This window comes from Centropristis striata, chromosome 10, assembly GCF_030273125.1.
Source record: "Centropristis striata isolate RG_2023a ecotype Rhode Island chromosome 10, C.striata_1.0, whole genome shotgun sequence".
In the NCBI taxonomy this organism is placed as follows: Eukaryota; Metazoa; Chordata; class Actinopteri; order Perciformes; family Serranidae; genus Centropristis; species Centropristis striata.
In genome coordinates, this window is record NC_081526.1 from 21422261 (window position 1) to 21448717 (window position 26457).

General features: G+C 39.1%; 1 protein-coding gene across 1 annotated transcript in view; it reads right to left on the reverse strand.

The window, feature by feature from the left end:
- Positions 1-26457, reverse strand: part of kalrna (kalirin RhoGEF kinase a) — a 170349-nt gene that overhangs the window by 97982 nt on the left and 45910 nt on the right. Inside the window, exons 2-14 of the mRNA XM_059343329.1 lie at positions 24217-24291; positions 19147-19261; positions 16740-16932; positions 14930-15103; positions 14504-14587; positions 14260-14391; positions 13079-13201; positions 10905-11027; positions 10060-10251; positions 8441-8572; positions 6295-6393; positions 5505-5636; positions 737-859 (exon numbers count right to left, since the gene is read on the reverse strand). Of these exons, the coding sequence (XP_059199312.1) occupies positions 737-859; positions 5505-5636; positions 6295-6393; positions 8441-8572; positions 10060-10251; positions 10905-11027; positions 13079-13201; positions 14260-14391; positions 14504-14587; positions 14930-15103; positions 16740-16932; positions 19147-19261; positions 24217-24291 (1697 nt within the window). The remainder of the gene's footprint in view (positions 1-736; positions 860-5504; positions 5637-6294; positions 6394-8440; positions 8573-10059; positions 10252-10904; positions 11028-13078; positions 13202-14259; positions 14392-14503; positions 14588-14929; positions 15104-16739; positions 16933-19146; positions 19262-24216; positions 24292-26457) is intronic.

The following is a 26457-nucleotide window of genomic DNA, read 5'->3' on the forward strand; positions in this document are numbered from 1 at the left end:
CAGAAATAAAACATCTTTGAAAGGGTGTACTTATGTTACAAACCTATCATATTATCATTATATTAGCGGCATAAATTGGTCTTAAAATAACAATAATATTGGAAGGCGTGGAAGGCCAATGTCAGCTCACACCTCATGGCAACTATCTTTCTTGTGAAGACATGAACAATGAAATTCAGCACTTGAAAGGACAATATGTGTGCTTATATCCACCAGTTTCTATGTGAAAATGCAGGGGGGAAAAAACGCTGGAGAATCGATAAAGGCAAATTGTGATAAAATGGAAACAATTTCTTTGATGAAATTATGATGTGTAAGAAGCATTGAAGCTTCTCTTCCCCATACGACACAGAATTAAAACCTCATATAGTCATTGATTCACACAGATCTGATGTAACCTTCCTCACATTATTAGATGAAACACACACACGTGTGGCACTCTTACATCATCTTGTTGCATCTTCTTCTATAATGGTTTAATGGTTTTCTGTAACTGCCACCTACTGCTTTTCTCATAAACAAATCCCTATAACAGCATAACGGTAGTGGTTGGAGACAAGCATTTACTTCCATTTTCTTTTGCCCATTTCCTTTAAATTCTGTTCAAAATAATATTTTTTGGATGGAAATCTGGCCAGTGTTGATTTCTATGCATTGATCACTGTGGCATTTGTTTAATTCAGTCTTTCTCTGTTCAGTCTACAACGCAGAGACCCATGTGGACAGAGAGACTCACCTGAGCTACGTCTTCAAAGTCGTCATGTCTCTTCTGCAGGGCTCGGGCTCTGTGAAGGGATTTCCCGACACCAGTGTGTTTGCTGAGGAAGGCCTCGCCGTGGTTCTCTATCCAGTCCATCACCTGGAGGAGAACACAGAGATTATCTTCACAACATCTCCGAACACACGCTAAAGATTAAAGGTCACCTTGTGTTCCTGGCACTGACAGTGTACATACAGAAGAGCAGAACTAAATGGTCTCAGACCTCATGAATTAGGAATGGAGCAGATGAAACCTTCATGATCTGCGTGGGAAATGTAGGTCAGGGCAGCTGAGAAGAACAGGATGTTGAATATGCTGTGTCATTAGACTGATGACAGTAGGGCCAGCGTCATGACCGATGTGCCAGGCAGCATCACTGGCTTGGTTGTTTCTTTACTACTTTGGTACCATTTTCAGTTTTTATATGTGTAATCTTCAACAGATGTTATTATTCGCTCTTAAGCCTGATTTCCACCGGGCGCGTTACTGCAGCGTAACGTCAGCGTCGCGTATGACGTTGCAAATAGGTAACACTCTAATCAATGAGAGCATTTCCACCGGGCGCGTAGCGTAACGTTACTGCAGCGTCGCGTCAGCGTCTCTACGCGAGCATTAGGTAGGACTTCTATTTCTCCGCGAGACGCTGCCAAATCGCGTGAATCTCAACAGAGCAGATCGCACCAGACAGGAAGTCCGACTCAGAATCAGCTTAAAACACTTCCGCCCCTTTCAAAATAAAACACAATACGCAGTTCATGCAGCCTAAAACTACTTCACATCAACATTATGTTATGACCGGGGCACCAGATCGGCAATCAATCAATCAAAGGGTCTCAGAGGATCGGCGACACGGAAGACAAGAGACTGATTGTTGAAGTGGAACATCATACAATCATTTATGACATAACATATTGTTTTTATAAGGATAGATGGTCAGATCAACATATCTTTCACCTCAGAGAAGCAAAGTAAGTTGGTTTTTGTTGTTGTTGTTTACTTTATACGCACAGTTTATCCATAGACTGTATAAATAGAGTTTAAAGTTTATCACGGGATCTTGCGGTCTCCCGTATGGTCAGGATTATCGCGTGATCTCGTTATCTCGCGTGTATACGGCCGGCTCGCTAAGCTGACGTGCTGCTGCAGTAACGCGTCCGGTGTGAATTGACAGACGCAGCAAAAACGCTGTGGAGACGTGCTGCTGCTGTAACGCGTCCGGTGGAAATCCCCAGTAAGTTCTGTCACTGTTCTATAGCACAGTTCTTAGTTTTCTAGGGTTTTTTATTTATTTATTTTCTTTTACCGATTTTGACATAAATTGTCCTTTCCAATTATGTACTTTCACAATACAGAACTATTTACCAGGATGTCAATATGATTGATTAAATTTACCGTAGGCCAACTTTAGACTGACTTTAGACCTGCATTGTGTAGCTGGACTATGTAGGAAAATTGTTAGAATTTCTCAGGGTTAGGAATAGATAATGATGCTTGGGCACATTAAAACATCACAAGTACCTGAAAAATGTACTTTAGTAAAGCATTTCCATTTTGTGATGGAAATTTTGTGTTACTTCTACTACACTAGATTTCAGAGGGAAACAATGCACTTTTCACTTCACTACATGTGTTTGAAAGCAGTAGTTCATTTTCAAATTAAGATTACATGAAGAACAATTATACTGTAAGATCTTTATTTAAGATTTAACCAGTGGCTGGTCTAGTTTGTTCCCAATTTCATCCATTCTATGCAAGCTAATGGTTGAGTGGGTAAACTTTGACCAGTCGCTGCCTCAACAAATAACTAAGAATGCGGTTGACATTGACATGACCACACGAGGCTCTCATACAGACTACAAACCAGCATACTGATATCTGTGTGTGTTACTTCCTGCACTGCCCACATTCGATACAAATATCACCTCAGCAGGCAAGAGTGGAGGCAATGCCAGGCTGAAGATGTAAACAGAGATGACAATTCTGTCCGATATCAGACGAAAAATGTCTAAAATATCCAACACCTCGGTTGGGAACCATGGGACTTAACGACCAAACTTTATTAAATAAGATCATATAAACAAGCCCAACTGGCCGCCATTTGTGCACTGATTCATCAAGTACTTTAATTTAAGTGCATTCTGATTATAATAATTTGTTGAGTAGTTCTTCCTCCACTGACATCTCAGAGCACTCTTTGGGCCTTGAAGGAAAAGTGAGCAGAGATGTTGTAAATCATGACGTCACTATCATGTAGTCAGTCCAGCTGGAGCCACAAAGAGGTCAGCGACAGGTCACACACACAAACTTAAGCATGCTGACTGCAGCTTTGTTTGACTGTGCAGCTAAAACTGCCAGATAAAACTACACACCTAATATGTTCTCTTTCAGCCTTTACTTCTGCATCTCTGGCTCTTCCTCTCTGGGGTCACATATATCCTGAAGCATTACTACTCTGGTTGGAATAGCCCTGTTTTCACTGATTTATAGACTTTTGGTATGAGCTTACTCTCTCACTTGCTCCTTGTCTCACTTTCTGTGGAAGTCTCTCGCCCTCTGTGTGTGTCTCTGCGTGTCTCTCTGGGGTCTCATAGAAACTGATGCATGACGAGTACAGTTGGCAAAGCTCTGTTTTCAATGAATTTATAACCTCCTGATACGATCTCTTCTTCACTCACTATTTTTCTCTCCCTCTCTCTTTGTCTTTTCGCCTCTCTTAAACACTCTCTCACACTCTCTCTGGGGTCACATAGAAATGTTTGCATGGCGCCCATACTTAGCTTTCAGCTTTAAATTTGTAGTCCGCCTGATGTCCTGATTCTCCCTCCCTAAGGTCATTCAGTACATGATGATTTCAATTACAATGTTTTTAATATATTCAATGTCATTTGTCATTGTGCGTGCATGCGTGTGTGTTTGTGTGTCCTCTAGAAAGTGCTGGGATTTTTCTTTCTTGAATTAAACCTGACCTCAAGAGAGTTCAGAAACCCCTTTTTTCAGAAGTAGTTCCTGTTTTTTTCCAGGGACAATGTTAGTTCATTGTTCTCATAGTTGGAGCACTTCGGCATGAAACTTTGACTGTTAAATAATCAGCATAATCTCTACAAACAGATATTTGCATATGAATGCCAAATTTCTTCGCAACAGGACAATAATTTGCTGTCAGAAGTGTTCTGGTTTCCATTTGTAGTCCAAATAGTATTGACTATTCATGTTTGCGCAGGCTTTGTTTGCATGCAGGTAAACAGTCAAAAGAGGTGAAATGAATCGGCCAAAATGCAATCTCTGAACCCAACGGCTATCGTCTGACATCAATTTAGCCCCCCCCCCCCCCCCCTTAACTGCATTCAAATGCAGATAAAACTCCATTCTTGCGTCTCAACTTGCTAATCAGACTCTAAACAATGACCGACTCATGGAAGACAAAATTTGGGCCGTAATATCTATAATCCTGATGTCCGCTTGCTACATCGGAACCCCAGAAACATCAGCCGATGCCCCCCAGAGACTAAACCGTCATCAGACTAAAAGCTCATTGGTTCCAAGATTGTATAATCATTACAAAAGATTAACAGCTGTGCTTAAATCCTAGCATCTTACTGGGTGGATACATGCATATTTATCTGTCTTTTCTGCAGCTTAAATCACTGCTAATGAGGAGAAATAACTGCGTCCGCAACACATCTTACATATTTTGGTTACTTCCTTGGTTGCAGGTGGTGCACATTACCATGTCTACATGTGCAGGCTGAAACAGTTGCTGCTGTTCCTGTCTTTGCCTGTAGGTGGCACATGGTGGAGTAGAAATGCGTGTGTTAAACTACAGAAGCTGATATTGCTTAGGTTTAGTTTAAACAGTTTTGCACCAGCAACACTACTTGTTACTGTACCTTATGTTCATACTTTTGAGGGGAAAAAAACTCTTCAGAGAGTGAATATGTGGACTCTTTACTGAGATTCCAGAGGTTTCAGTAATGCTAGTGGTATCTGGTCGTACCTCATTCCTACTGCATTACTGTCAGACCCACAATCACATTAAAGAAAGTAACGTAATTAACAAGACCTCCTCCGCATCCTCTGACATTGGCTCTGCTGGTTAAAAATGACCCTGCATAAAACATAGCTGATATATTACATTTTGAGCTGCCGAATATCTTTAAAACCTCCAGGAATCTGGGCTGACACCTTTCCAAAACCACACAGTCTGCTTCTCTGTGAAATATGAGCGGCGGTACCAGCGGAACAGAGATCCGCTCTGAGCGTTTTATCTCAGGAATTTTTACATTACACACTGTTAAACTGGGACGAGAGGACAGCAGAGATGGATGGAGGAGTCGTGGTGATCCTCATCAGTTCTGCTCAGCAAAGCTCCACACACACACACACACACACACACACACACACACACACACACACACACACACACACACACACACACACACACACACACACACACACACACGTCTGTTCACTTGGTCACATGCTTACATACAAGATTACATGCTCTGCTGTGGTTTGACAAAATTCTATGACATCTTGGGTGAGTAAAACTCCTTTTCAGTGAACTAAAGACTGCAATAAAAAAAGTTGTTTTTCTCAGTTCCCAAAAAGTTTACATTTTGGATAAACCAAAGCTACGTCCAACGGCAACATGATATTCTAACTCTTCTCTCACTGATTCACTCCTAATGTTTTTTGTTTTTTTAATCTCACTTGCTGTATGCACTGTGTGTGTTTGTGTGTGTACCTGCTGTACATCTTGCTGGAACACACACAGCTGCAGTCTCTGGTGCAGTCGGACCTTTCGATGCTGCCAAATATTCTCGAGGCGGCGCTGATGGTGAAGAACTTCATGAACTACATCCAGGATGCAGTGCACCTGCAAAATAACACACATTTTAACTAAACAGTGGCATTTTAAGATTCATTTTATCCAATTTTCATTTAAGATACACTAGCGCTCAAAAGTTTGGGGTCACCCAGAAAATGTGTTGTTTTTCCATGTTTTATTCATGAAATGAGTTACAAAATGAATCGAAAATATAGTAAAGACATTGACGAGGGTAGAAGTAATATTTTTAACCTGTACAACTTCACTTCTAGATACTCAACCAGCCTAAGGAAGGATAATTGTATTGCTTCTAAAATCAGCACAAAACGGTATTTAGATGTGCTAACATAATGCACAGTAGTTTTAATGCTCAATGGGCCTTTCAACACTTTAAACATGGATTAACACAATGTGCCACTGGAATACAGGAGTGATGGTTGCCTACAATAAATAATAGATATTTCATAAGATAATCAGCTGTTTCCAGCTTGTAATAATCATTTACCACATCAATAATGTCTACACTGTATGTCTGATCAATGTTTTAATTTTTAGAAATTGTGCTTTTCTTTCAAAAATAAGGACATTTCTAAGTGACCCCAAACTTTTGAGCGGTAGTGTACACTTAAAGCTGCTGTAAATCTGTTTTATAGTTTTCTAGCAGGAGAAGACCAAACTCAATACAAAACAACTCAATGACACTCACCGCCTTGGAGTAATTGGCGGTGGCTGTCAGGGATTCAGAGTTGCCGGGACTCAGAGGTCTCTGGAGGACGTCCAACAGGGCTTTACCATCCTGACTCACCTGGAAACACAAACAGGAAGGTCACAGAGAGATTACACATGTAGAAAGAACAGGTGGTTATAGAAAAAACAGAAAAAAAATATTTGTAAAACTGTTTAAATTTTAGAAATAAATACATTTTAAGTTTAGACATTTTCCCTTTCTTCTCAGCTCAGTTTCCATCTTTTCCTCTCTTTGTTTTCTCTCCTCTTTGAAACAAATATACACTTTCCAAATCAGCACTTCTCTTCTTACTGCTAATTGCTAAATTATACATGGAGAAGCACAGCTGAAACCTCTGCATCACACACAAGCAGTGATCCGTTTCCTTTCTGCAAAAAGTGAGCCCTATGTGTCTTTTTATACCACCTTATGTTTCTTTTATGTCTTATCTTAATGTCTTTATTCTTATGTGAAACACTTTGAATTCCCTCATTGCTGAAAGGCACTATACAATAAATCTGCCTCACTTTGTCTGTGATGTGTTTTTTTTTATCAGTGAAGATCATTAAAAAAAGATTATGTTGGAGTGATAGTTTGTTTAAACCTCCTGCTGGAGCATGTTTATGTGCTTTTATGAAATCTATGGCTTAAAAACAAAACAAATAATTGTTTCAGTTCAGCACTGCAGTTTTTCCTCAAGAAGGAACCTTTACTGGCTCCTGAGCTGCTAAACTGCAGGACAGGCACTAACATAAAAAAACATTAAGAAGAAGATTTACATAATGAGATGCACAAGGGAAAGAAGCTTTAAAGTAGTTTTACAGGGCAATCTGTAAAGATGATTCAGAACCAAGGTCCTGTGCAGGATATTGCCTTGATCGGGAGGCAGAACACCAAACTGCATTAAGGAGTTGGTTTTTTTTTTAACCATGCCATGAAACAAATGCTATGCAGAGATCACAGGCACTGTTTTTGTCTCACTTAAAGAGCATCTACAGCACAACATGCCTCTACACAAACAACAGAGACACCTGCATCTCCAGCTTCTCTACTTTTAAGAATTCAAAGATGTTTGTAGTCTCAGAACAGGAAACATCATGTTATGACTCATATTTACCACTTTAAATCAAACGAGACATGGTTTTTCTTACAGTTTTATAATTTCTGGAAACCTTAAAGTAACCCTGTCAACACTGTAACTGTAACATACTGTCACCTCATTAAAGAAATGCATCAAGTCAAGAGTACAAGATTAAAAAACCCTCTCTCGTCTCCGAGCATGTCACTTTTTGCAGCGCTCTCACTGGAAACAATGCTGTCACAGCTCGCCAGACCTAACCACCTCAGTGTGAGCCTCTGCCCAGCGCTTTATATGTGTGTATTTATATAAGGACTTATCTTTCCCAGATAAGCATAAATTGAGCTAACACTGCAACAGCCTGTCTAAAGATAAAACGATGGGTCCGCAGCAAAGGGCGGAGAAGAGCCGGAGTGTTCCCAGACTAAATTTAGTGGAACATGGAAGGTTTTCAGACAGCGGATCTGGACGAGGGTGATGCGGCAGCTGACCAACAGCACCCTGTCATCACAGCCAGCGTCAGAGAGCTGCCAGAGAGCTGCCAGAGAGCTGTGACACCTAAAAAGGTTTTACAGTCTTTTCAAGAACTCATTTTCAGAATGTTTTCAGGAAATTCCAAATGTCTTAAAAGCTAAAATGTTATTTTTTCAGTTCAGGGCCATGAATTCCAGGGCAAACAAAAATGGCATTACAGTTCACATAACTGTCTATTTATCCGTCACTGTCATAACAAATAACAATGGACACAAGATGAAGCTCGCCTACACCACACACGGGGAAGCGGAGGAGGCATGCTGCAAAATGCACAATTATAATGGAAAAAAGTGAAGAAAGCAACAACAGAAATTGGGGCCATTAACTTGCAGAGATAGCTGTGAGCAGTAAAGTTAAACAACAGGTTTCATAACTTCCATTTAGAAACCACAAGGTGATAACACAGATGCTACAGTCTATAGTCAGTTTTGGCTGGGGTGTAATGTTGGGTGAAGCCTTTGTGACCTCATCCTACAGACTCTGGTCCTGTGGATGGCTGTGCTGCTGGTTTACCTCAGTGTAAGCCTGGGTGACCTGCTCGTACAGGCTCTGGTGGCGGTGGATGGCGATTTCCAGCTCCTGCATCTCAGAGGGCAGCCCTCCCTCACTGCAGACCTTACACCAGGCCTCAACCTCTGACAGAAACTGAGGAAGCAACACAGACACACGTACAGACATCGTTATGCTATTAATTCTATTTTTTTCGAATGAGTTTTGGTAAATGAAATAAACTGATGAGCTTATGTTGTAGCCGCTCTGGCAGATGTGTCTGGTACGTCTCGCAATCAGACGGATTTCCAGCCAGCCTCGCCATCGCCAGGCCAATCACAACAATTCCTCTCATATAGGGCAGGTTTGATACAATGGCATCTAGCACAACTCACGATACCAACACTGTTTAAATATGAAGGAATATTCTGAAGGAATATGTTGTCGCCTTTTTCTCGTCTCAAATGTTTTCACAGACACATTTTAGTAACTTTTAGCTACAATTTCAGTAGACCAAAGGTCAAAAGAAAAAAAAACTTTTTATTTCTATATGATAAGGTTTTTCATTGAGCATAACCCTTTTAATACTGTATTCCCCACTAGATATGTATATGAGTGTATACTAAGAGTTGAAAAATGATAATTGATTAATTGTTGGAGGAATCATTCATGCAAAAAATGGTGGAAAATGCAGTTTTCAGCTTCTCATTTCCTGCTTTTCTTTGTTTTCTATCATATTAAACCGAATTTGGGTTTTTTTGACCGACAAAACAAGACATTTAAAGACATCACCTTGGACTTTGATGAAACGGTTAATCTATAAAATAATGGGCAGATTAATCAAAATGAAAATAATCATTAGTTGCAGCTGTACTGTCAGCTCTGGAGGATGACAGTTTTGTTGCTCATTTTGAGGTAAATTACTAACAGGGTTAATGTGGCTGCAGAGATAAAGACAGCCTCTACTCCTCTCGTTCTAAATTCCCTTGCATTTTCACACTCTAATGTTTATTCTCTGTAGCCTCGCCAGTTTTCTCTGCTTGTGTCTTTTTCTCCATCTTGTGTTTCATCTTTCATCTTGACACTTCTTTGTTTCTGTTTTTCATTAGGCTCCCTCTCAATCTCAGCCAGTCCCTTCTCCGATCCAACCCTCTCTCTCTCTCCCTCTCCCTCGTCCTCTTTTAGTCTTTCATCTCAAGCTCTCTCAAATGTACACTTGTAGCTAATGTCAAGGGCCCAGCAGGAATCAAACAAGTCCCATCTGTTGCCATGTCAACCTTCCAAGAATCAGCAGTCGAGCAGTTTGATCTATTAAATATAATCAGACATTAAAAATGTACCATTTACATTTAACATTCTGGACATGTGTCTGCTGCAGAGAGATTCCTAGATTAGACAGTTACAAAATCAGCAACCAAGCACAACAGTCTCACAGTAAGTGGAACAGTTTTTCCTCTAATCACAGAGAAGTGAAGGGGGCGTCCATATATCAGGTCTGGAGGAGAGGGTAAATATATTTTTTTTCCCGCCATAAACATGTCTATTGTGCTTCCATCTAATAGCTTGGTATAGATTTGTTCTCACTGCTAGTTCAGAAGTTGTGCTCAAAGAGATAAAGGTATATTTTTCTTTGATGATCTCACCTGTTCAGCCTTCTGGTGAAAGACGGACGACATGGCGAGGATGGTGGAGCGCTCGTCAAGTGCTGCAGCAAAACTTTTCCAGTCCAGATCCAGCTGAGTCGAGATCTGTTTTATCTGTGTGGAGGCGTAGTGACCTGCCTCTGCCAGGCGACTCGCCACCGACATGATTCTGTTGATATTTACATAGGCATTCTGGGAAAAAAAGAAAAACATTATGATAAAAACGCTGGTTACAACATTGTGCATAAAAGACTGTGGTTGAAAAGGAAATTCCATCAACATGCTATTTAGATTGCTTAAAACAGAATGTGAGATTATTTTGGTATGTCTAAAACCTGTCGTATGAAGCCATTAGTGTGCCAGTTGCATACTATTTCCGGCCAAATATTATAGTATGTAGACAGTGAACAGTACGTCTGAAGTAATATCTCACCATGTGATGCAGTAGTGATGATACAATCTGTTCTTTAACAGACAATGGTGGACAGCGACCAAAGTATCATTTATTTGCAGTGGGGCTGCAATTTTGGACACAGTGCCTTTCTATTTTTCTATAAAACTCTTTTTACAAATTATTATTTGTAAGAAAAAATATGTCAGTTATGCCTTACCAGTGTGAGTTTTCTCTGCTGTAGAGGTGTTTTTGCAAAATCATCTCATTAGCTTTTAAAGCAGCTCTACTAAATTTAGGTAAACTAAGGCAAATTAACCTAACTACATTATTGTATTCTGAGTGCAGGTTAGCCGACACAGATCCTGGCTTTGTGTTGAGTTAAATCAGCTTTAGACAATAATACTATAATAATACTACTTTTTGTTTCACACAGAACAGTGACATTAAGTACCATGGAGTTCATGGCGAAGTGGTTGTGTTGAGTCTGCAGCTCCACAGCGTGTTGGTATGCTCGGCCAATCTCTGTGTGACTCTGCAGGAACACTTCCTTGTTGTGGCTGATCCAGTCAAACATCTGCACACATACACACACATACCAAACAGCAACATTAGTAACATTGCAAACTATGTCATACATTTATTTCTTGCATAGCAATGCATTGGAACGTTTTATCAGAAAAGAATAGAAACCAGCTCCCGTAAAGAGCACATGTGAAAGAGCATTTGATCAATTCAAAATTATTTCTTTACATTGATGTTTGACAGTGCAGCTACTTGTAGAATAAAGCTCTGGATTTCTAGATGTATTTGCCAAACTATTATTCCCAAGCTCAAGAATTTATTTTCACACAATAAAATACTGAGGAATTTTCTCAGCATATTGGAAGAGAAAAGCATCTTAAGATTGATCTGATCTATGACTCAATCTTCTTTGATACAAGCCTTTGCATGATGTATTTGCCCTGACTAATCTTGTGTTGGTGAGTAAAGCGTTGACATGACTGAGAGAAACTGTGGCTAGAATGACATAAACACAACCCAGGCTGTAAACAAACAAAGAATTATTCCTCTTCATTTTCTCCTGCTGGCTTCATCTCTCTCAACTGATCAGTGTGAAGCTTAAGAGGCCGGGACAACCTTCACGCCTGCTCCTCCATCTCAATCAATCTTTTGGAGACAGATGGCGTGCGGTTGTGGCACCAGGCGGTTACTATGGTTACCACATCATCCACACACAGTCATTCCTCAGGCACTGATTTCCACAGGCACAAGCACCTTGTCAGGTCTGACTCGCCTGCGAGCGCTGAGTGTTTCCCACAGTGTAAACTAGTCCACACACCCCCGCAGCTCCTCATCATGGCATCATCCACTGATGTGGACAAAACTGTTTTTCTTTTTTTCTTTCTGTTTGCTTCACAGTAAATATTTACAGCTTCTGCATGTGGATTTCTGTGTGGAACAACACACTGAGTCAGCTGACGCCCATTTGTGTGTGTGCATGTGTGTGTTTAAAGTACAAGCTGCACTTGCGTCAACAACACTTAGTCTTCGACCAACACAAGCTCTGTGAGCCAGAGGCAGAGCTACAGGTTGAATTATTAGTTCAGCAGTCTGGTCCCATGTACAGGACCTTAAATCCACCATATATATTACTACTTATTATGTGTGCAGACGCAACAACTCCATGCACCAGTTTGCATTAATTAATTACTATTATTATGAATAATAACAATAATAATAATAATAATAATAACAACAACAACTTTATTTATACAGCACATTTTAAGAACAAGTAATATTTACAAGAAGTTAATTACTAAGTTAATAGTGTATTTTGGCTGTTAGTATTTCTTAGCTATGAGGTTGTGTTTACAAAATAAAAGCATTACAGAAGTTAAAATTACTATACAGACCCCTTCACATCAGAGAGTCTGATCTTTTCTGTGTGTAGCAGTTTGGAAAGAAACTGAAATAGCTTTACATGTTGCTGTAAACAGGCTGGTATGATAATGATGAATGGAATCCGAGTGCAGGTAATCGTTTAGCTGGTGTAAGGGAAGCAATGCTGGCTGATTTTCCACTGGATTAACTGCCAACTATGTTCCTATGTGTAGATAAACAGGCTAATTCATTCAGTTCACTGAAGACATTTATAGCGACACAGATGTATAAAACTGTTGTGGAGGAAGGAAAACTGGACAGAAGTTCAGATCCTGTATGGAAGTAAAGATGAGCATCCAGAGGGGTGAGGAGGAAATACTAGATGTGCCTCTGGCCTGTAATTTCAAACTAAGCACTAAATATTTAGTACAATATCAACAGATCTGCTCACAATGTCTTTAATGAACACTTTCTCTGTGCATCCCATCCCTCAAGCTGCTTCAAAATAAAAGCCTGGGTTTTTGCATAATGCATCACTGGGCAACCTTTTCTGTGAAGCAGCTGCAGCAATGCAACATGTAAGTGCTGAAAGCATTTCAATCTAAATAGAATTTATGTTTAGAGTTCTTTGTTTCAAACACAATCCATTCTATGAATTGCATTCTTGTTTTATTATACGTAATGCAACCTTTACAATATATGTTTTCTGCTCATCTGGTGGCATCGGGCTCTGGTATCACTCACCTTCTCTGCATCCTGCTCAAACAGACGCAGTTGGAAACACTGGTCAAGCTTCAGCTTCCTGACGTGCCACATCTGATGGAGGTTCTGCCTTGTGGAGTGGAGCTTATCCAGCAGACTGGCCACCTGGCAAAAAGCAAGAAATAGAAAAAGAAACAAACAAAATTGTTAGTTACCTATGATGTCTTTTCAATTTGGAGCAAAGTTTAACTGGATTTTTTAAATAGTTTTCTTAAAAAAAAGAAAAGAAAAAAAAGCAGATAATCATGCCTCCGTTAGTCCAACTGTTTCAAAATATAATATAATTATATATTATATTTTTTATCCTTCAGTCTGATATCTCCAGTATCTGCAGAAAATCCTAATGTGTAATGCTTCAAGCAAATTTCCTGCTCAAGTTGCAACACTTGCAAATGTATTTTTGCATCAGTTAACATGCAATCACACTACCTTTAAATTTTGTTTTGCTAAAGAATTTTTCTTTAAAAGTCAAAAAAGTCAGTTACTTTTCAGATTTCATCTTGTCTATTCATCCATATCCCAGACAGTGCTTTGCTATCTTCATGTCTTTGAGCTGCACCAATGGGTTGTGAAAGATCTGGCATGTCAAGTTTCCCCTGACATACCTCTGAATTTTCAATGCGTCAGCTGTCGTCATTTTCTGAGGTAAATGTATTCATATTAAATATTAATATGAATGCATTTTTTCTCTTTGAATGTAGGGTGTATGTGTTCTATGCAAACAACCAGGGCAATGAAACTCACTGTGTTCTTTCACAACTTTTCCTGTGGAGTCCTTCAGCTAATGAGCTGACACGCAGCGAGTACTTCTCATTAGCCTTAATGAGGGATGCTAACAAGCTGTGTACCTTAACCAGGTGACAAAAGAATGAGACTATGTACTTAATCATACATTATGGTACAGTCAAGTGTGTTTTTTGTGTTAAGTGCTGGTTGTGTTGTGTGAATGTTAACAGTCACTCCCCACGGTATATCTTATAATAGGCCTCTGTAGATAACAAGTTCAAGACAGAATGCCATGATAAAAAATGTTTTTTTTTTAGAATTTCTGCTTGTTTACCCTGGATTCTTTGAAGGGCCTTTTCTCAACTGTATCATGGCTAAAATATGATTTTTCAAGAGATTATAATGATGTGGAGTCTCATCGGTTGGAGTGAGCTTACCTTGGGCACCAAGCTCTGGAAGTCAGCAGAGCCTGAGATGCAGTTTCTCCCAGAAAAACCATCACTAGATCGAATACACTGCAGTAACCTCTGGCCTTCCCGGTCCAACTCCTCCACTGGAGCCTTTAGCACCTACAGGAGAGTAGAAAAATAACTTGCGTGCCTTGACATGATTCAAAGTTGTGGGTGATTATACCTGTTTATTTTGATGTTTCTACAGTTCGTATCAGACTGTCCTGCTCACCTTTTTCTTCAGCTGTGTGTGCTCATCGATCAGCCGACGAGATCCCTCCACATCTGCAGGAAACTCCTTCTTGGATTGAAGCTCCTGCAACACACAGTACATATTTTTCCATATTCCCATAAATAATCCTTTAATCCTTTTTACCTCCCATTCATTTATTTAGCCCTTGATGGACCATTCACTCATCTGCCCATTTATCTGTCCGTCCCCCATTACATTACATTACATGTCATTTAGCTGACGTTTTTGTCCAAAGTGACTTACAATAAGTGCATTCGATCTGATGGTACAAGCCTTCGACCACAGGAATCAAGTAAGTACATAACTTTAAGAGCCATCTGTAATCGATGCATAAGCTTTATGCTAGCGAAGAGAAGAAAAATAAGAGTAGAGGGGTTTTTTTCTTCTTTTTTTTTTATAGATCACCTGCAGGTCCTCCAGTCTGGACAGCAGGTGAACAGCATTGGACATGAACTCCTCCAGGGACACTCTAAGCTCCATCCACTCTTCATGGTTGTAGTCCAGAGAGCCTTCAAAGTCGTCCGTCAGCTGGGAGGGATCCACCAGTTTGGACAGACCTTCAACTGACACCATGCTGGTCTGATGCACACAAACAGAAATTCAAGAGGAACATCAAAATGTATGTTTGTTGGGGTTGTTTTTTTTAGCAGAGATGGATCATCCACGTTTGTCCCATATGTTCCACTGACACCATGCAAGTCTGATGCACACAGTAAACAAAATAAATACAACACAAATACCATCAGTACAGCATGTATGAGCATGATAAAAGCAAAACAACGGCTGGGGACTTAGAGGAATACTTTACCCTTCGCCATGCCAGTCTGTACTAACAGCATGCTTACACTTGTGCTTAAAGTGTTGTCATTAGTAAGATTTCAGCTAGCATGTGAAATTGATGTTTTATGATGTTTAGCTGTTCTTAAACCTGGCCTCCATTCAACTGAATTCATAAAGGATTTACTACACTTTTGGACATTTTAGGATTCTCCGTTTAATTAATTCTTCAAGAATTCAAGGTTACACACAGTGAGTAACTGGTCTACAAATGGTAATTTCAGGGGTGAAATATTCCTTTATAGGTTATTATAACTAAACCAGGATACTTGATTTTGTTGGATCAAGCATACATCTTATCTTAATGATTACCAGGTTGCAAAAAGTAAATTTGAGTCTTATGGATCAGATCAACTTGCACTGGTGTCACTGGTGAGTCTTGATTTACCTGCTGAAAGATTGACCCTATAATGATGCGTTCACAATAAATGGGCTGTGAAAAAAGCAGTAAAATACTGGTATTTGGTATTGTACATTAATTAGTAGAGGGAAAGGAGTAGTGGACGTTTTATTTTACAGTGTAACAGAACATAAATTAATAAAAGAGGCTTTCACCTCCTTATGTTTGGCAGGGTGGCAATTTAACAAGCGAGCAAAAGCGTGTGAACTCTTGAGTCCAACATTGTTAACACTTAAACTTTGAAATGTGTTTTTTATGTGGAGAGCAGATACACTGGCACTGTGGAGAACAGACTTCTTCCAAAAGCTTTGAAACGAAACTGTTTTTAAGGGGTAAAGTGAACTTTTTTTAACAGTTTAACAGTCACGCCTACTAAACTGAACAATTAGTTGGCTAAATTTAACCAAAAAGTTAGACCATAAACTTGTGCTTTTATCATTTTAAATGGTATATATAAGTTTACTATACAGTATTTGTTGTGAGATTTGCTAAGATTAACAAAATAAAGTTATCTGCTCATCTGAAGCGTTAGCTAACCTTAACCAAACACTTTTAGCTCGGGCTATCTTCTTAATCTATGGGACCATCCAACTAATGTTAGCATAAATAACGGTAACTGTTAGCCAGAAACAACATATCTCCTAGCTAGTTTACTACAAAATATGGAAGCTAAAGAAACAATAATATGTATTAAATCAGAATATTAACCTATTTTTCAAAGATAATCAGGGAAGATGCAACGATACATCGGGCAACATGACAGGTGTTGTGGATTAAAGAGTAACCCTATCAATTTAGTGATTTAAGTTTCTGCCGAATGCGTCAACGTCTAGGTTTATAAGAGCGGAAAAGCTCTAGCACAAATACTCAATCCTTTCAAGGTAAAGAACATCTTGACTGAACATTATAACTTCCCACACATGGAATCTGAAGGGAGACTATAATTTAGACAGAATTAAAACACAGAAGTGCCCCGACCTCAAAGGAGAATTTCGCGCTGCCAAAGTTCGTCTTCTGCTTCTGCCAGAAGTTGTCCGGTTTGATGATGAGCGCCACGCAGATCTCAGCGGGGAAAAACTCCTGCAGGGTCTTCAGCAGAGGCTTGATCAGCTCCCACTTAGATCCACGCATGTCGATGATGACAGTAAAACCACGTTTACATACATCCTCGCTGAGGAAAGACAATGGAGAGGTTATATGTTCATTAATCGTCACCCATTTAAAATAATCGCATAACTCATTTTTTCCAATTTTGCAGGAAACACAAAAAAACTTCACCAAAAGTGTAACATATGACATTTATTGATCATTTCACTCAAAAAGGATGGCTATTGGCATAGTAATAACACTGTGTGTAAATTATGTAACTTAAGAGAAATAAATGACTTTTACATTTTTTGAACATGCCTTTGTGACTTAAGCAAGATATGGTAACACTTTATTTTGAAGGTGCTACATAAGAGTCTCAAAAACCTGTCAGAAACTTGACATGACAAGTATCATGAGCATTAATGTTACTTCAAAGTGTCATTAATGTTCAACACACATCCCATGTCATGTTTATGACACGCTCATGTCACTCTTATGTAGACAACTTCAAAATAAAGTGTTAACATATCTTGCTTAAGTCACAAAGGCATTCAAAAAGTTGCCTAAGTCACATTTTATTTTAATTTAGGCATAATAAATCCGCTTAAGTCACACACTTGACATAGGCCATTATCTTAAATGGGTAAAATCACATGATCTGATCAACTGATGATGTAGGCGATTTTACCATAGGTGGCCGGCGTCATGAGGAGATGATTTAGGCAAAAAAAATGTTTGCTCACATTTAATTTTAATATACGTTAGGTGTCATTTATAATAGTGTTAGGTTTTAACCATTATTTGCCGTCCACACCGAGTCAAGTACCTAGATTAGAAGTTAGAAAAGTTATTTATTAAGTCAACTAAAGCAACATTTTTATAGTTTTATAGAATGGATGTGTTGTTTAAACTTGGGAAACGGGGCCATCTGAGAAGCACATGAAGCATTATATTTACTGGACAGATATGGGAGTAGAATCAATATTTTCATCAAGTGTTTATGCCAAAATGTAAAACTATCTCTTGAACACTTTAATGCAAAACAGATGTTACACATTATTTACATTAGGTCATCAAATTAATTCAGTAATAATTTTGCTCCCATGTGGTACAGATCAGATATAGTCATTCCCAGAAAGCAAGGGAAAGCACTGAAATGCAAATATTTTCAGATCTGTTTTGGGCCAAATTTGCATAAATGTGATATGATACCAGAATGTCTTCCAGATGGCAGTCTGGTTGTGCTTGTTGCATATTAAATTATGTGGGTTGTATAATGTGTATGCAACATTTATACGTGTCTGTAAATATGTAAACAAACGCATTTGATGGAGGGGAAATTTTAATAAAATGGTATATTTCTTGGAGACAGGAAGTTGATATGAAACCAGTGCAGAGCACCAGATGTGTATGCTGGAGTTTAATGGGTTTTTAAACTCAGCTGCTGCTGATTGGAGAGTAAAAATATACTGAAATGACCTCACCTCCGCATGCACACACGCACACCCGCACACACACACACACACACACACACACACACACACACAACCTCTATTAATAAAGATTCAACAAAAGCACATCCATTATAGTCTGCCTCGGGGAAGCACAAACTCCACTTGTCGCCATGGAAACAGCAGCTCGATTAGCAGGAGGAATCAGAGCGGGGCTGATAGGGATCAAACGATGGTACAGATTTGGGGCTAGTTTGGTTCAATCACACTGCAGTCTAGTCAGCCAGGTAAATGTGTTAACATGCAAGCAGAGATTAAATTGAAAACTCCCTGTTGTTCCATTCAAGGACGCTCTGACATCTGTTAATTTACTCAGCTAATTGAAAGCTGACTCGTATGTTTCTTTACATATTTAGAGCATCACAGAGACTGGTTTGTGACTGATTATTGATGAGTTTTCTGCAGACTAGCTCATTCCGTGTAACATCCTAGCCTGTGATAAGGAGCAGCGAGGAATAAATGGACTTGAAGTGGAGTGTGACAGACTCGCTGCTGTCTGCTGCAAACACTGCAGCTTTCATGCTGATGCAAATCAAACGCTGCTCTCAGTCTGCTGCTGTGATGTGGAAGAAAGGAGTGTTTGATTCCACGGTGTGAACAGCACTGAAGCACTCTGCACGCACTTCACCCTGCACCTCTTCTCTTTATCAAGTCTGGTACACTAAACGTCAATGTCCTGAATACTAAGGTTCATACGGCTAGTAGATAACAACTGTAAATATGATGAAATATAGTCTAAAAAGAAAGAATACACATGGTACTTGTTTGTGTGTAGTTATGTGTACCTGGGAACAGTAGACAGGTAGGTGACGAGCCTCCTCAGGTCTTCTTGTTTTATTCGGTCGTGGTTACTCCTCGCAGGAAATGTCAGGATGGGTCCACCTCTTTTATCCCGCCCACCTGTGCATGCACACATACAGATGATCAGCTTGATGTTTACTGTTTTTATGTAGTGTTTGTTAGGTATTCATATGTTCATCATCAAATTTCATATAAAGAACAAAAACTAAGATGTATTGTCTCTGTAGCACAATACATAAACATCTCAATATCTATATGCAACAATATTATAGGTTTGAATATTGATACATTTTTGATAATTAATCATCAGAAATGACAAGTACTCAGGTAGAAGTCAAGTAGTCCTAAAATAACTACTTGAGTAAGAGTACAAACACACATACCAAAATAAGCAATACCAAGTAGGTACCAATGAAAAGATAATAAAAAAATACAGAAACAAACATCAGCACACTAGTGTCTTTATTTGATGTTCATAGATATGACTGGATTTATTTTAAACGCAGATGCTCTTTGTCATGTAGAGTAGAGAAAAAAGTGAACACACCTTTTTTTTATTCAATGTAATGCAATCATCATCTGCTGATTAGATAAACTACCCAAACAATATTCTGAATCTGTATTAGATGCTGACATTTCTTTGGAATTATGTAACTCACAGTAATCTGACAGGACTAAGAGACAATTTAACTATTTATCATGGCACTGGGACAGGACAAGAAAAAAACTTCAACAGTAGCGGACGGGACATGATTAACAATAACAGCGATAGTTCACTAAAATATTAAGAAATTGGGGTTAGGATGGGACTTGAGTTTTTGTGTGAGAGTGTGATAGGACAGGAGTGAAAATCCACTCCCATGTCATCCTTTAGTATTTCACTTTTTCACAAGTATTATAATAAAAAATATACTCCCAAGTAGGCTTCCCCAATTAGTAAAGAATATTTTTGCCCTCTTAAGATTTGACAAATAAAACAGCAAATCATCTGCTTATCCTTAAAACACAGTGTTGGATATGTGTAAAAGTAAAGAGTGACAATATGATTAGAGAAGTGGACGAATGAGTCTCTTGTTTTTCAGAAAATTAATTCTCATATCAGATGACTCATTCAGGCTAATAAGAGTAGGCCTATTAATAGATAACACTGTGATGTTTCATCATTAATTTCCTATTAAATACAGGTGTTTACTTCTTTACTTTGAGCTGAAGTAGACAATTTGTGGTTGAAACATTACAAGGTAGTACTTGTAATGGACTTACTAGTCGCAGTAGTTTTATTATAGGTTATTGTTAATTAAAGCTCCATGATAAAAATAAAAACAAATATTGATAAATAAATTAAAACATCATCCTAAAGTGAAATAGATATGTTCATTATTTTGCACTAGATCACATGACATGCATTAAAATGAACTAATCCACATCACAAAGTCAATAAAGTAACCATTAAAGAAGTGTAATTATAGAGCAGACGTTACTCTAAAACCACTGTCACTCCATTATCACAGAGCAGACAGTATCAGTGTTAATCTGCACATTACTTTACACTAATAGCTTCAGTATCTCCCTATCTGTAACATAACTCCCATCATAGCTCCATCACACAGTAAACACACTCTCCGAAAGGCTCCGAAACACAAACTGCAGCTCTCACTCACTCTGATAAATGATGTGTGTAGAGATGGTTTGGTTAGATTAATGTAAAAAACACAAACCACACTGTTTATGAAACTGCTACTCAGTCGTGGCCTGTGTGTGTGTGTGTGATTTGGGAGGGAGCACGCTGCTGTAATCTAAGGAGGAATCTTGATGACGGATTCTCTCTCTCTCTCTCTACTCCAGAGTTACTTTTTCACTGGTACACAATAACTACAACTAGGTAATACAACTGATAAGATGTTGAAAAATAGTGCTTAAATCTTGCACTTTAGTGCTATCCATATTTGTCTACATTTTAAAAACCTTCTTGGTGTAAAATTCATGTTGAGCATAAAATATTAACATAGTTTGATTAATAACAAACTCAGCCAGCAGGTTAAAACAATTTTTTTCTTTGTAAAACATTTTCACGACAGATGAAACTAATGATTATTTTCCTGATTTTTTCAATCTATTGGTATAAATACCAAATAAAATGAAAATGAATTTTTTTTTAAATTTCCAAAAATCCAAGTTGATGTTTTAACTCTCCAAAAACCCTTAAATTATCAGTATACCAGACAAAGAACAACAGCAAACCTTTACTTCACCCTTAATGAAGTCACTGGATTGTTGTTTGTATGTTTTTCCTTGCAAAATAACTTAGAGGAAATGTGTAGCTTGGGCCAGGGAAAAAGCAATTACATTACGGAGTGAATCACGAGGCAGATACTCAACTTATTTTCCACTTTCGTGAACACTGCAAGATGACTGGATTGTGCATCCCTGATTTTCCTTCTAGTTACCGTATAGAATGTTTTTTTTCATGAGTTTATATGGGATTAGAACGCTGACATAAATCGTGCACTCAAAATGAGACCTACGCGCGCTCGAATCAAACATCCGTGCGCACATTTAGTTTTGCGCGCTTTCAAATCAGTCCCGAGCTATTTTGTATCCTGCATCTCTGCTCCCTAGAGCAATATTGCAGCCTGCGAGGAGAAAAACACACTTTGCATGCGCAGAGTCTGCTCGCAAAATTTTCCTCTGCTGTGTGTGTTTTTGGGGCCGGTTTTTGTCTGGGGGGGAATATAATTGGTTGAGCGACTTCGCTGATTAGACAGCAAGGTAAGGCAGCTCTACTAGGACAAACGGGACAAACCACACAGCCCTGAATGCCTGAATAACATGAATTGTGATTTGATGCTATGTGAATTACATTGTCTTGACTTGAATGTTTGTAAAATGTCACACAAAGCAATGTACTTCAACATGCTTGTCTTATTTTCACAGTATAGGTGAGCGGACTCTGCGCACGCAAAATGTGTTTTTGTCCTCGCAGGCTACAATATCGCTCTAGGGAGCAGAGATGCACGATATAAAATAGCTCGCGAGTGATTTGAAAGTGCTGCGAATGCGTATGCGCGCACGGAAGTTTGATTTGGGTGCGCGCAGGTCTCATTAAGAGTGTACGATTTATGGCAGCGTTTTAATCCCATAGGTTTACTGACCAGAACCAGGATCACATCCTGACTTCATCCACTTCTTTTAAACAGTCTGTGTGTGCTGTTCAAATAAGACTGCATTTCAGATTTTGTCAGGTTTATTTAAGGTTGTTCTGACTGTTCTTGTGTCCCCTTCTGTTCTCAAAACACATTGAATTTATGTAAGTTTTTTTTGGGTCTGTGTCAGATCTGGACCAACATTATGGACTCATGAAGGCCTTGGAGCAAAAGAACAAAAACACTAGTATGTCTGTTATTGGGTTCTTCACAGTCCGCAGTCATTGTTCATGTGTGAAGATTAAGATTTTCAATATTTTTGGTTGGTCAACTTGAGGTCACATGATGTCACACCTTGTTTGTTCAGAATCAGAACACATCCCATGGCCGGGTGTATGTGAGTGCGATGGCCTGTGGAGTGAAAGCGTTCATGTGTCTGCTTCCTCTGCTTGCTTTGGCGTGCAGCGAGCTGCAGTGCCTGCCAGAGGGGAGAAGTTCACATAAGTCATGTTCAGGGTGTGAAGAGCCTGTGATGATTTTGCCTGCTCGCTTCCTGTCTCAGGAGGTATGCCGGTTCTTGGTCCACACTGCTGATGTTTTCTGCAGTCCTGAAGGTTTAAAGGCTGACACGGTGCGATTGAGTATGAAGAGCGGGATCATTATGGGTGACTCCTCCTCATGTCCGCTGTCATATACACAGCTTTTAATGTGTTCAGCTATGAGCTGTTGTGACTATGTGACCTGTCTGGCTTGGATGAGACCTTGAGGAGTTTGACAGAGGAGTCCCAGACCAACATTAGGAGCTCTGACAGGTACAGAGATCTGGAGTTATTCATTTATTCAAGTTATTCAAGTAATTTCGCTCAAAATGCAGGTCCTAAGTCAGAGTTTTAAAAGCGTTATTTTAAATATGAATTAAATCATCATAATGTGCCACTGTGTCCATATTTAAATACATTAAGCTGGTTTTTACGTTGTCACTGGATTTCCAGGTAAAATTCCATTCTATCTAATAAAGTAACTGTGCAGGTGATTAGTGAAACATGATGTCTCTTATCTTAAAAGTTCCTTCTGTTCATTACTTAAAATTGATGTCAGTAGTTTTCTGAATAGCTCTTAAGACGAAACGATCACATGCTAATTCACAAGGAATGGACTGAAGCTGCTGATAGCTCCATGATTTGCGAATCACTTTCACCTGCTATCTTCCCGACGTCTCAGGGTCAGATTTGCAAAAGATATTTCACTAATTAAATAACAGCGAAAACACTCCCATAATGTTTTGAAGCTGAGTGCAATTTGCCCTTTTTTGCATAAAGAACACAGCAGCCAGAAAAGAGAAAAACATTTTTTTTCAGAAAGTGTGTTACAAGTCCTGACTGATGAGTTACAGAGGCATTTTTTAAAACTTCAGTCAAGGCATTTAAATGTGACAGAGAGAAACTGTTGTGGTGTTGGTGCGCTTCACTTACCACCAGCTCTTTAAAGAAGCACTTCATTTTACTATAACTGTGTGTCGCTACTAGCGTTGATCTTTGGGAATTTAACTTTAACTGCAATGAGGCTCATTTGCATTAAAAGGGGGCAATGTTGTCACCAGATGCATACATCTAATAGCACTAAAATGCTGTTTGCTCAGCCGTGCATGTTTTTTGTTTTATTTGAGCAGGTTTTCCAGCCAAAAAAGCCGTGCAATCCTTCTCATGAATTTGGCTGTAAGTTAGGAACAGTCAGCATCATTTAGGAGGACTCTTTTTGGTAAGATATGATCCTTTGTGAATAAATCCTTTATGACCTCAGTGACTTGGATGTGATCTCACACAACTTTAGCATACACATAGCATACTGTGACCACAGATTCCCCGTCTTGGACTGAATTCTTGGTGATTTCCTACAGTAAGTGATACTCACCAGAGACGAAGGCAACTTTCTCCTTCAGCACAGGAAGAACATCAGACGCCTTGATGCCTTCAGTCCTCAGTGACCCTGCAGAAAGACACACAGAGAGAAACAGTCAGTCGGTGGAGCTTTTAGTATTAATCCCATTATCAGATCAACATTCCTGTGAGACAGAGCGCGCACACACACACACACACACACCTAGCTTTTTGTTCTTTTGTCTTTAACATACTGTGACATATGGCATTGTGAGCAACCGTTCAGTGGAAGCATGAGCAGTATTAGAATCATGTGTGCATGTAGTGAAATAAATGCATCTCCATTTTATCATCCTTTGCATCTCCTCATATCTTTATGATTTCATTCCCCTGGTTTTGTTGGTTTTCTTTCCCTCTCAGTTCATCTGGTCATCCGTCTGTCATGTTATGAAATCTCTCTCCATCTCTCACTTTTATTAAGGCTCTCTCTATCCCCTCACCTCTCTCTCTCTCTCTCTCTCTCTATGTGTCTCTCTCAGTAGAAAACAGGCCTGAATGCCCATGCCCTGCTGTGTGTATGTGCATGTGATACACTGTCCTGGCTGCAAAACACTTAGACACACACACACTCCAAGAACATTCCAGTGAGAACGCTAAGTCGGCAAAATCTATCTCAGGACACAGAAAGAGAGAGAGAAAAGTCATTTCCATGTTTCAAAGCGCTGACATAAACACAAACCTGCTTTGTATGCATGAAATATATAAATATATTTTAAAAAAGGACACAAAAAAGAGGGTAAAGGGGACATTTTAGGATTAAACCTCCTTTTCAGTTTGGAATTGTATTTTTCTACCCAGTATTTTTATATACAAATTTCAAATGCATCCCAGGTGATTTTATCTCAGTTGAACATCTTTAACCATTAATGACTGATGTACGGGGATCAGATCGCTCAGCTACAGTCAGAGGTCAGTCTTGACACGTGTGACCAATCAGAGCTGTCCACATTGCAGCGACAGAGTGATTAGTCACGATCATTAATGTCGTTAGTCACAAACATTAATGTTGTTAGACACAAACATTAATGTCGTTCAAGGTTAATGATCTAATTGATCAGTTTTATGCTGGCTCACATGTGCCTGGTGGTTTACAGAAATAGTATTGATTGAACCTAAACCTGATGGAGCAATTTAACCTGCAGCAGCAGGAGATGGATTGTTTCCAGGTGTAGGTGGCTCAAATATGTTTAAAAGATTAAACCAATGATTTAGCAAAGTTAAGCTCCTTATCTGTAGATTTATGCTTCACATTTCCACATGCATGCTGTGTTGTTTTAAAGTCCAACTGAAGTCATATTTACTTACTTCTTTTTGTAGTCTAAAATTGAGACTGTCCTCCTCCCATAGGTCATTCCTACAAGCAACTTATCACAAACAATATTTACATATATTGTTAGGTGGCAAACTTTAGTGGCCATTGTAATTATGACCAGAGCAAAGGGGGTCAGTTGGGTAACTGGGTATAAAGGGCAACAAAGTCCATATAGGTTGGAGATTGGGAAGGATGGACAGGTCAAACTGTTCATGTCCTTTAACTATCATGAGTTAACTTGAGTGACATACTTTACTTAATGTTACATACTTAACGTAACTTATGTACCAAACTTAACAAGCATACTTATTTTAACCTAAACCATCTTTTCCTAAACTTTACCAAGTAGTTTTGCTAGCTTAACCGAACTAAACTGCAACCGTTTCACACCGTTAACCATGTGTTTGAAACTGTGACCGTTATATTTAAGTTAGGGCTGCATAATTTGGAAAAAATATCGATTTATGATTATTTTGATGTGTGATATTGCGAAGTGTGAAATCAAATTTCTGCTTAATTGATCTCATTTCCACTAAAGTGATAATGGTGTGATTTAAATCTTAAGTCTGTAGAACAAGATTTGTAGGCTGTGACATTGTTAAGCACTGTATATGCTTAATTTAATGCGCTTCCCGCAATTTGGAAATTGTACTACTCCATATTGCAATAAAAGTGTGTTAATAGCGCAGCTTTAGTTTAAGCATGAAGACGTGTTGATCTCATGCTACTGCAGGGCCCATGTGCTTGTTGGAGGGTCGGAGGACGTGTTGCACATTTAAGTCAATGTGTTTTTTTAAATATGTTGTGAAAATTATTATGCTCCTCATCAACTCAGTCAGCCACAGGGAGTGTTGGTGTCTAAGTTTGATTGGCAGGCTATCAGAGAGCTGCCGCTAAACCGAA